Source organism: Dreissena polymorpha, chromosome 9 (genome assembly GCF_020536995.1).
Source record: "Dreissena polymorpha isolate Duluth1 chromosome 9, UMN_Dpol_1.0, whole genome shotgun sequence".
Taxonomy (NCBI): Eukaryota; Metazoa; Mollusca; class Bivalvia; order Myida; family Dreissenidae; genus Dreissena; species Dreissena polymorpha.
The window spans coordinates 95,624,379-95,636,549 of NC_068363.1; the positions used below are offsets into that span (position 1 = coordinate 95,624,379).

The 12,171-nt window shown below is 35.4% G+C and overlaps 1 protein-coding gene and 1 long non-coding RNA gene across 5 annotated transcripts in view; both read left to right on the plus strand.

Moving 5' to 3' along the window:
- The window catches only part of LOC127844106 (E3 ubiquitin-protein ligase Praja-2-like), a 32,016-nt gene that overhangs the window by 10,183 nt on the left and 9,662 nt on the right, over positions 1–12,171 (plus strand). For 3 of the 4 annotated variants that reach the window (XR_008032564.1, XM_052374115.1, XM_052374117.1), the window contains 5 exons: positions 1,254–1,364; positions 3,159–3,334; positions 4,240–4,338; positions 5,063–5,175; positions 6,859–6,962. Coding sequence is in view for 3 of the 4 variants with exons in the window: in XM_052374115.1 (XP_052230075.1) it covers positions 1,254–1,364; positions 3,159–3,334; positions 4,240–4,338; positions 5,063–5,175; positions 6,859–6,962 (603 nt within the window). In the remaining variant the exon portion in view is untranslated. The remainder of the gene's footprint in view (positions 1–1,253; positions 1,365–3,158; positions 3,335–4,239; positions 4,339–5,062; positions 5,176–6,858; positions 6,963–12,171) is intronic. The other variant, XM_052374116.1, reaches the window with a different exon arrangement.
- LOC127844110 (uncharacterized) lies at positions 289–1,041 on the plus strand. The gene is made up of 2 exons (XR_008032566.1): positions 289–620; positions 783–1,041. It is a non-coding gene; the product is annotated as an uncharacterized LOC127844110 (long non-coding RNA).

Genomic DNA, 12,171 nt, shown 5'->3' on the forward strand with positions numbered 1-12,171 from the left:
AGACCAGCAGGAACACAGCAAGGCACAGGTACAGTGTTGTATAGACCAGTAGAAACACAGCAAGGCACAGGTACAGTGTTGTAGAGACCAGCAGGAACACAGCAAGGCACATGTACAGTGTTGAATAGACCAGTAGGAACACAGCAAGGCACAGGTACAGTGTTGTATAGACCAGCAGGAACACAGCAAGGCACAGGTACAGTGTTGTATAGACCAGCAGGAACACAGCAAGGCATAGGTACAGTGTTGATTGACCAGCAGGAACACAGCAAGGCACAGGTACAGTCGTGTAGAGACTAACTTAAACATGGTTTGTTTATATTTGTAGATAAGATATAATGGCTGTATGGTTTCTTACTAATTAACCAGGTTTTCCGAAGGAATTAACCAGGTTTTCCGAAGGAAAAAACTGGTTATTAGATTGGCGAATGCGGGCGGGCTGGCTGGCGGGCTGGCTGGCTGGCGGGCTGGCGGAATAAGCTTGTCCGGGCCATAACTATGTCGTTCATTGTCAGATTTTAAAATCATTTGGCACATTTGTTCACCATCATTGGACGGTGTGTCGCGCGAAATAATTACGTCGATATCTCCAAGGTCAAGGTCACACTTTGAGTTCAAAGGTCAAAAATGGCCATAAATGAGCTTGTCCGAGCCATAACTATGTCGTTCATCGTCAGATTTTAAAATCATTTGGCACATTTGTTCACCATCATTGGACGGTGTGTCGCGCGAAATAATTACGTCGATATCTCCAATGTCAAGGTCAAACTTTGAGTTCAAAGGTCAAAAATGGCCATAAATGAGCTTGTCCTGGCCATAACTATGTCATTCATTGTGAGATTTTAAAATCATTTGGCACATTTGTTCACCATCATGGGACGGTGTGTCCCACGAAAGAATCACGTCAATATCTCCAATGTCAAAGTCGCCACGACTAAAAATAGATTTAAAAAAAAAAAAAAAACTTACAAAGGGGGTTAATTTTTTTTGGTCATTTAAAAAGTTCAGTTTGAGTTTTCTCCCTTTATCAGATTTTTTTTTTCACAATGAAAACCTGGTTTTGTGACAATTTTGTCCCTTGTTTTGAACTTATATTGTAATTCCTGTTGACTATAAGTTTCTGTAATGTTATTTGTAACTGGACACATGACTTCTTTTAAATAAACTTTAATCATGTACAGTTAACTAATCAAGTAAAAACTATGAGTTCCCAAACAATATACGCAGTGGCTGTGTATGTCTATATTAACCAGCAGATGATGAGTTTCCACCAATCCCCTGGGCCCCTGGGACGCCCGGGCAGTGCCACGCCTCTGCAGCAACTCTTCTCAACCATGTTCAACATGCAGGTCCGCAATCAGGAAGTAAGAACTACATACAGTCTCTACAAAGTCCTTGTATCAAGGATCTGAGAAGCTACTTACCCTGAATTCTGTAGTATTTCTGTATACAATTCTGCAACAATACAAAGACAATCAAACTTGAAATTGCACACTTTTTATCTCACACATAAAATGATATTGCTCCGAATCAGTGTTTTGTACAAAGATTGAATATACTATTAAACAAGTTTTGAATTTTTAGCGGAGCAATATTTTGTGATGATGCAAAGCAGACTTAATAACTATTGCTGTGGACAATCACACAAGAGGGCACATTATTAAATGCTATATTTGTATTTGAGTTGGTTGTATGAGTGAAGCCATGTATGTATGTTTGAATCAGTGGATGTGAAAATCAGTGCATGTGTGAATCATCATCAATAAGTGTGGATTAGTCTGTGTGTTCATCAGCCTAGGTGTAAATCGATGGATGTATGTTTGAATCAGTGGATGTGTCAATCAATGTATGTGTCAATCAGTGGATGAGTCAAACAGTGGATGTGTCAATCAGTAGATGCGTCAATCAGTCTTAGTGTCAATCACTCAATGTGTATCAGTTCATGTGTCAATCAGTCTATGTGTCAATCAGTGGATGTGTCAATTAATGAATGTGTCAATTAGTGGATGTGTCAATCAGTCTTAGTGTCAATCACTCTTAATGTCTATCAGTGGATGTGTCAATCAGTTGATGTGTCAATCAGTGGATGTGTCAATCAGTAGATGTGTCATTCATTCCATGTGTCATTCAGTCTTAATGTCAATCACTCTATGTGTCTATCAGTGGATGTGGCAATCAGTCTATGTGTCAATCAGTGAATGTGTCAATCAATGGATGTGTCAATCAGTGGATGTGTCAATAAGTGGGTGTGTCAATCAGTCTTAATGCCAATCACTCAATGTGTCAATCAGTCGATGTGTCAATCAGTCTTAATGGCAATTACTCTATGTGTCAATCAGTGCATGCCTCAATCAGTGGATGTGTCAATCAGTGGATGTGTCAATCATTGGATGTGGCAATCAGTGGATGTGGCAATCAGTGGATGTGTCAATCAGTCTTATTGTCAATCAGTCTTATTGTCAATCACTCTGTTATGTGTATGTGTCAAACAGTGGATGACTTAATCAGTGGATGTGTCAGACACTCTATGCTTCAATCAGTGGATGTGTCAATCAGTGGATGACTCAATCTGTGGATGTGTCAATCAGTTTTTGTGTTAATCAGTGTATGTGTCAATCGGTGGATGTGTCAATCAGTGGATGTGTCAATCACTATTTGTGAAACAGTGGATGTTTCAAACAGTGTATGTGTCAATCAGTCTATGTGTTAATCAGTGGATGTGTCAATCAGTGGATGACTTAAACAGTGGATGTGTCAATCACTCTATGTGTAAATCAGTGGATGTTTTAATTAGTGGATGTGTCAATCAGTTGATGTATCAGTCACTCTATATGTCAATCAGTGGATGTGTCAATCACTCTATGTGTCAATCAGTGGATGTCAATCAGTCTTTGAGTTAATCAATGTATGTGTTAATCTGTGTTGTGACAATCAGTGTATGTGTTAATCAATGTATGTTTTTATCTGGGTATGGACGAATCAGTGTATGTATGAATTAGTCATTTGGTGAAACATGATACTTTAAGATCAAAGTATTGTTTTAAATATAAATCATAAAATGCATTGGTAATCCAAATCATAAGTTGTTTGTGAACATGCCTAAATGTATTAATATTTATACAAAGTCGTTTGATTTTTCTCTGATGCATGGTTTGCAGCTAGAGGAAGAGGAAGAGGATGAGACTGACCTCAACATGCCGACCATGAACCCTAACCCCCTGTTGTCCTTGAGGGGGAGGTCCTTGCAGGTCCCCCTGAGCAGAACACAGGAGCCCATGGGTATTGTGGAGGAGGAGGCGGATCCCAGCCCTGCAGCCCCATATAGGGGGACCAGGTAATACTAGTGGTAGTACTGCCTGCCTTCAAGCTTTGGGAGGCTGGGGGTGGGGTAGAAAACGTCTGTTGGTCTGTTGACGTGATAAATTTTAATAATATTGGTCCACGCTCTATATCATTAAGTACAAGTCTTGATTGAATTTGGTTACAAAAACACAAGAGGTTAATGGCCCCTTTTCAACACAAGGAAAAACATTTTGTCTAAATTGTTACTCAAAATGGCCTAATGTTTATTATATAATATTAAAACATTATCAAGTTTGTAAGAATGGAAATCAATTGCAGGATTTTGCGTAATTAACATAATTTAAATATAATCATTTAAGAATGGCTACTGTTGTATTAAATACCTTCCACAATCTTCTCTGAAATCGCAAGGGTAGGGGGTTTGGAATTTCGCATATAACATTGTAGACAGGTCCTCTGCCAAATTTGTTCAAATCATGCCTTTGGGTAAAAAAAAAGACTCCACACTAGGGGTTACTTGCTTACCTTATTTATATAGTGTGAACTTAAAATCTCAAAACTTCAATGCCAAGGAGTTTTGTATTGGTCATAATATATTGCATGTTGGTCCTCTACCAAGTTTGTGCAAATTGCACCTGGGTCTAAAATTTGCCTGGCCATGAGGGTTACTTGTTTATTTATATATGTATATACATGTAGTGATAAAAAAATGTTTGAAACTGGAAGGTCCAGGGGTTAGGTATTTGGCATTTAACCCTTTTGTGGTACTCTACCAGATTCGTTCAAATCACAGCTTTGATATTTGAGATTCGGCATTTGTTGATAAAGAAATATTTAAGTATTTTAAGAAATTAAGCAATTAATTTAAACATAAGGATATTGACAGTGTTGCTGATTTATTGTGCCAAGTTGTTTACCTGTAGTGTGTTTGTACAGGTTCCCAGTAAGGAGAGGTGTATCTCTACTTGAGCCCGAGGGTGCAGAGGGAGGCAGTGACCCAATGCCAGGGGTCAGACTCAACCCTACAAGGACCAGGTGGGTCTCTCCTGTCAACCATGTAATACTGGACAGTCAATGTTATATAGAAGCACATGTTCATAATTCAGCTACAAGCAAAACACAATATATCAGAAACATAGACAATCATTGACACGAAAAGCTGCCTTTAAAGATCACTGCATGCATGAGCTGCAAGCAATAACTTAAAACTTTTAGAATATCAATGGCTGTGTGTACATAAATACTCCTGATAATTGAATATTTGGATGTGACCAATGCCTGAAATGGGCTACTCAAATAAATGATTTCAACTGTTGTATATAAAATATCTTTTAAAACTGCAAGGCCCTAATTATGGTATTTAGTATTACTGATGTACATGTAATAGGAAAAGCTTCTGACTTAATATGGAAGAATGCTTAATTTGCACATGAACTAGATTAGCCAATGAAAATTGAGTATTTAGTACCAGGTAAGATAAGCTGATTTTCAAGTCTTTTGATATAACTGCTGTCGCTAGTCCAGTCAGGAAGAAGAGCTCCAAACCAACTTCTTAAAATTTTAAAAAGCTCTTTCATGGCAATTTTGGAACAATAGTAGATTTAAGCTGTAATCACAATGTTTTCTGTTGGAAGACCTGAAAACAAAGGCTTACACGGAAAATTGACAAAATATAAAACAAAATAGCCTCAATACATACAGCTGACAATTTTCTAATGTAATATGCTTGTTGAGGTTATTGTGAGTTATGTGTGTCCAGGTACCCTGGCGTGCGGGGTGGGCGGAGAATCATAGTCACACAGCAGGGCACATCAAGCGGCTCTGAGAGACCTACCAGTGCCATCGTCAGACCAGGCATGCTCGGCAGGGAAGGTAACTATCTAGCACATGGAACATGCTGTGTACTTGTAAGACCTCAACATTTAGCTTATTAGCTCTTCTTAATGGCTGCTTCTGCCTATTTTGAAGAGAAGCTACATGTTGCACATCTTACTTTAATAAATCTTGTATATTTATGGGCCAGGGACAATTTATTTATGTGAATTTTTTACACCATTAATCTATATGTTAGCTCTCCTGAATGAAGTGCTGATTGTGCTCTGTTGTGGTGGGTTGCTATCTGGCATCTGTTGTAAAGCCATTGTCACTAATCGTTTTGTCAATCTGCTTTTTATCCCCCCCTCCGCCTTCAAAGAAAAGGGGGTATATTGTTTTACTGGATGTCGGTCAGTCAGTCTGTCTGTTGGTAGACCAGTTCATTTCCGATCAATAATTCATAATAAACGAATTGAACCATTGGCTTGATACTTCACATATGCATTAGCCTTGGACAGTGGATGACCCCTATTGAAAATGGGGTCACTAGTTCAAAGCCCTGCTTGGGTGGGCATATGTCTCCGACCGCTGAGCTCTTGTTACAATTTGCTTCAAATAACAATTTAATTAACAGCTTGGCTGATTTTAATGAAACTTCACAGGAGTTGACGGTGACTATTTTAAATTGTTCTGGTCCAGGGCTAAACAATGAAATATTAAAACATCGTATAAATGTCCTCTACAAAGTTTGATTGATTCGTGCATTTAAAAATGGCCATTGATTTATATAGACTTATATATCAGCATAATTTTGAAATTGTTTTATAATTGGCATTAATTGTATTATTGGCATTTATGGTGGTCTTCTACCAAAGTTGTTCAAATCAAGCTCCTGGAGTATAAGTCGATTCTTCTGGGTGTATCTTGTTACCTTAAATGCATATAAACTATAAAAAAAAAGAAACACAATTGCCCAGATTTTTGGGATTTGGCATGTTACATCTTATATAGTGGTCATCTGCAAAACTTATTCAAACTTGACTTGAGCGGCACCCAGCCTTGCCCAGGAGGTAATTTTTAATGTGTAAATCCTGGGCTGTATTCACCAACAAATTCTTAGACTTAAAACACCCTTAAGAGACCCTGCTATTTTCAAATGGCTTCACAACTGTGTATTTACAGTCAAACTTTGTTTTTGTTTTCAAGTTGATATTACCATTAAAAAATACATACACATTATTATAATTGAGTAAGGCTTTTCTAAATAAGAATTAATGATCTTAGATCACCATGCTATGTAATAGTTGTATTGAAATACAGCTCTATGCAATTGAACATTTACTTTTTATTATAAAGACGTGTTCAATAGATTTTATAAAATATTTTGAATTTGTAAATAACATCGTAAAGAAGTTTTGAAAGTAAATGCTATTTTTATGTTTTGATAAGTAAAAAAGTATTTACATCTGTGTTTTCTATGTCGGCTGGTTGGAGCTATAACTAGCAAGTGCCATTCTTGAATCAACAATATTATCACCTGAACTCAAGCCTAGAGAAAGCATGGTCACAGTTTATTATGACAATAATTCTAATGTGAAAATAAATTTTGAAGATTTTACTAGGGAATAAGGGAATAAGCTATTTTAGTCCTATTAGCTTGCTGTGCTGTTGTTATTATTGAGCCATGACTATGTGTTGAGAGGTTGTTATATCACTGGAGTGTGTTTGTTGTTGTGTCAGAGACATTTACCAACCTGCCAGCAGATGAGCAGGACCCTGACTTCATGGTATTTGACCTTGGGGAGAATGAGCGACAGGGCGAGGCCAACTTCATCAACATTATGGTACGTAGTAGTCAGCACTAACATACAGAGGAAAATATTAATTGTTCAAATACTGTTTGTTTGTGTCTACACTGCAACTCCAATATAACGTGGATGACGGGGTTCAAGCCATGCGACCGCGTTATAAACGGATAGCGTTATAAGTTTTGAGCTCATTTATTGCAGGGGGCTATAAAAACAGGTTTAGTATATCCTATAATATAGGTCCTGTTTATTGCCATGCTGTGTTGTCATTCGCCAATACATGCATATAAACTGAATCGTATCGAAAACAGTATACATACCCCTTTTCTAATGTGCTCATTTATCCGATAATCCAATAAAATTGCAACATCACTCACTAAAAATAATCTTTTAAACATTTATTACGATATATGTTTAAGAATTTCATAAACACAACTATTTGCATACACCATTTTTCCCGAGAACTTTCTGATACCGGGCAAAAATGAAAGTGAATCTCTTTTAACAATTACACTGTGTTAGCATGTAAATAAATCATCTGGATTATTTAATTAATTTCTTGTACACGTACTGAAGGATTAAATGCCTAAATACTAGAATGATAATGTGTCAGAAAAACTTGTTTTATACTTACTGTGCGCAGTATATAGACAAATTGCAATCATATGAAAGTAAGAATGTTTTAATCGTTTTGAATAACTTTAATTTGATAATGATGCCGCTTGCACTTATCTTATCGAAATTAGCGCACTGAACTCTGATAGGGAATACATGTAATAAACACTGAGACACGAGTTTTCACACCTTTATTGACATTACTCAACAGATTAACACACCCCTACCAAGTTACTCCCACGACGGCTAGATTTTAGCCATGGGCTTATCAGCAGAACTAATTAGTGTTAACTGTTCTGTGGTCATAAAGCACACTCCCCTGTCAGGCTGACAACAGCCTGCTTGGCGATAATAAATGATCCCAGGTGTTATATCTGGCCAAATGTGAATCTGCTGCAACATGTTTCAGAGAGTTATCGACCAGTGTAATTAGCAGTTGTGACAAATATTAATAGCCAATACAACATTAATTTTGATTTTTTGGATATGTATAAAACAGGTAAGCTTGAAATTTGTTAGTAAAATAATTGTATGTTCACCTTTGTTAGATTTTAAATTTGACATGTAACAAGCACCGAACATGTAATATGAAATTATTGAAATTAAATCTAATAGAAGTTATATGATTTTAAAAGATTGTTTTCTTTACTCTTTCAGATTGACAACCAAAATGACTTTTCATATTCCATCACTGAGGGAACTTAGAATAGTTTTTGACCAAAATGATTCAGAATATATTATCTTTGATGAGTTCAAAGCATTTCTAAACAAAACAATAAGTGTGGAGATGAACCAGCAATTAAAAGTGGCAACATTTTCAGTTGGTTGAAAGGAAAATATCACAGAAGCTAAATGCGGACGACTTCAGTTTTGATGAAATACGTCAAATGTCAATATTGCCAGTTAATGCAAAGTCATTAGAAGATTACATAAATCCACAGCTTTGGATGCCCCCAATAAGTACAATCGAAAAAATGTCCAAGAATGTCCAGTGTCTCATAGACTATTACTTGACCGCTGGGGACCATTCGAAACAAATGCCAAATTTTCTGCTATGTGGTAGTCTTACTAAAACAGACAAAGGAGAGATAAAATTCGATCTAGGTCAAGATTCACATATCAACCGTATTGGGGAATGTGTGGTTACAGATCCAGGAGAACTGGCGCTCAGGCTGTGGAAGAAAGGAAAACGGAAACCAGAGGAAACACCACAAAAAGGACGAAGGCGCAAACTTCGGCCACAGGCACAATCAACTCCAAGGTAAAACAACACATTATTTACAGAAAGATATTTCCCAAAATTTATCGAAAAGTCTTTGATTATAATGAAAACAATGGAAATACCATACATGCCGGCAATAGCAAAAATGTTGCTTTCAAATGTTGTAGCCTTAATTATGCTGCATAATTACATTTTACCTTAATTCTGATATACAGAATGTTTTATTTTGATTGTGTAGGAAGTTGTAAGCGTTTGAACCCATGTGATATCGATAAGTTTATACATATTGTTAGTTATCGTTAGTATTAATCATTAATAAAATCTAATTGATCAGGCACCGTAGCGGCGCAACCTTTCGACTGACTTAATGTAGCTAGCCTACATAGTGTTGGAAATTATGTCTTGAATTTGAATAGATGTACAATTTAATATGTGTGTAAGTGGTTACATATTAAAAAAATAAGTGTACACAAATACAAGCATGCTGTTATTTTACAGAGAAGAATTTCAAACAATAAATTATTATTGTTTTTTTTTTCAGAAAGAAACATGATGTTTGATGAACCAGTACACAGATGGAAAATATGTTTTGAAGTAGATCAATGCAAAATTCATGTTGATCGTTGGTATTTAATATTTATCAACCACAGGAGACTACATCTAATTAATTCATTTAATTATATAATTTAAGTCCAGTTCAACAATCCACTAGCAAATATCATGCTGGATACTCATGCTGATAATTCCTGTAAAGTTGATTGTTAAGAAATTTCTTTTTTAACTTACTGATTAGTAACATAGTTACCCAGTATGTATTTTATGTGAAAATTTTTTATGTGAATTACAAAGGTGAAGTTGGTATTTGGTGTAAAAAATAATGTTTTTTCCATGATATTTTCTTGCTAGAAAAGTTTGGGTTACAATCATGACAGCACTAAATATACATGTATATAGCAGCTTATCATTCTATTATTATAAATTGACAAGAATTCTATAAAGTTTATGTGGCATACTATTTATGCTATTTCAACTTGTTTATAATATGAACATTAATAGATGTACATTGAAAAAATAAGGAATATTCAATTGTTTACTTCTGAATAATTTGATAATTATGTGTAAAGGAAAATATCTGCATAATAATTTTATATAACATAATTATAATTATGCTCTGAGATCATTACATACTCTTCGCATATATATATTTTCCATAACATAGTTTAATCAACATTAATTAATATGTTGTTCAATTCAATAATAAACTATGTACAAGTTCTGATCTGTTCTTTATATTTTAATCCATCATTCAAATACAAGCACGATGATCTTTATTAAAATGTGCTTTAGTTAATTAATATTAACTCTTTGATACCTATTAAAATGCATGCCCCTGTATTTTTCTACAATCAAATTATTCATTTAATTAGTGTGTGAGCAATGTTTAACCATCTGAATTCTCAGCATTCTACACCAGTATCTTGTAATTAGATATGGCCAATAAATCCCCTCATGATATCACTTCCAACAGTGATCAGCGTTTCACACCACTTTGATAATGACCCCTGAACAGTTAAATAGATTAGCCATGATCTTGTTGAATCTATGGAGAAAGGAGTAACAGAGTAGGACTGAACACCAATTAGCTGTCGGTGTTGTTTAACCGCTTAGAGGTTGAAAAAAGCAATCAAGATGTGATCGCAGCCATTTATGAATTTTCTGAAAATACATGAAGTTACATAACATGGATTTGAATCAGAAATGGAAGGTTGGAGAAAAAATGGGATCCAAGCACCAACACGTTATATTGGACACAGAGTTATAACGGAGCGCGTTATATTGGAGTAACAGTGTATAATGTTTCTAGAAGAGAAGCAAAATAATAGTAACTCTGTTAAGTGCAAGGAAAATCAACTTTGCTTTACTCTGACATGTTTTTCCTGTCCAAAATTAGCACATGCATACCTGCATATCTTAGTTGGAACAAGTTTTGGCAGAATTATGGCCCCTTGTCTGTTTTTCCTCTATAAAAGTCCCCAAATGTATGGTTTTCACTTCCTCTTTTAGTAGTAGTTGTATGTCACTCAAACTTTCACATTTGAATGCCTTTATGTGTAGATGATCATAAAGAAAGGAATTTTGAGTGTGATGAGTTTTGGCAAAATTAATTCCCTTTGTTATTTTTTCAACTTAAGAATACATAGTCTCAATATTGTTTGTTTTTAACTCCTCGTTTACTATTGAGTATATCTTGCTCAAACTTTTACAGTTGAATGACTGTTATGTGTAGATGATTGGAAAGAATTATATTTGGGCTGCGACGAGTTTTTCCTGAAGTATGGCCCTTTGTCCGTAGTTTACTTTATAGAATATTCAGTGCCAACATTTTGTGACTTTAACTCATTGTTAACCATTGGGTTAATGTCACTCAAACTTGATTGACTTTTATGTTAGAATGTTCATAAACAAAAGAATGTATTGTGTTGTAGAGGCATCAGTGTCTGTTACACATTTCTAGTTAGAATTATTGCCCTTTTCTTTATGTGTAGTTATTTTTTCGAAGATATAATGAAAACTGAAAGATGTAGCAAATTGAAACTTAATAAGTATGTATATGTCATTGATGACATGTGAAGTTCACAAGAGCCATAACTCATTTTCCTTTTTTAACCAGGTTTTCCGAAGGAAAAAACTGGTTATTAGATTGGCGAATGCGGGCGGGCTGGCGGGCGGGCGGAACAAGCTTGTCCATGCCATAACTATGTCGTTCATTGTCAGATTTTAAAATCATTTGGCACATTTGTTCACCATCATTGGACGGTGTGTCGCGCGAAATAATATCGTCGATATCTCCAAGGTCAAGGTCACACTTTGAGTTCAAAGGTCAAAAATGGCCATAAATGAGCTTGTCTTGGCCATAACTATGTCATTCATTGTGAGATTTTAAAATCATTTGGCACATTTGTTCACCATCATGGGACGGTGTGTCGCACGAAAGAATCACGTCAATATCTCCAATGTCAAGGTCGCCACAACTAAAAATAGATTATTTTTTTTAAACAAACTTACAAAGGGGGTTAATTTTGTTTGTTCATTTCAAAAGTTCAGTTTGAGTTTTCTCCCTTTATCATATTTTTTTTTCACAATGAAAACCTGGTTTTGTGACAATTTTGTCCCTTGTTTTTTCTTCATTAGTTTTTAAACGTATTTTTTTAAGCATATCTTGAATTATATTAATATGTAGATAATGGTGAAGAAATGCTTTTCCCTGATACAGATTTTGTCAGAATTTTGTCATTTTTTCTCACATTAATTAATTTGTGGAAAAAATGTGGTAAAAATTCCTCAGTTTGCTGAATTAGCTCAAAATGTATCTGCAGAACAATTTAAATGTTAAGATAATGTTGAAGA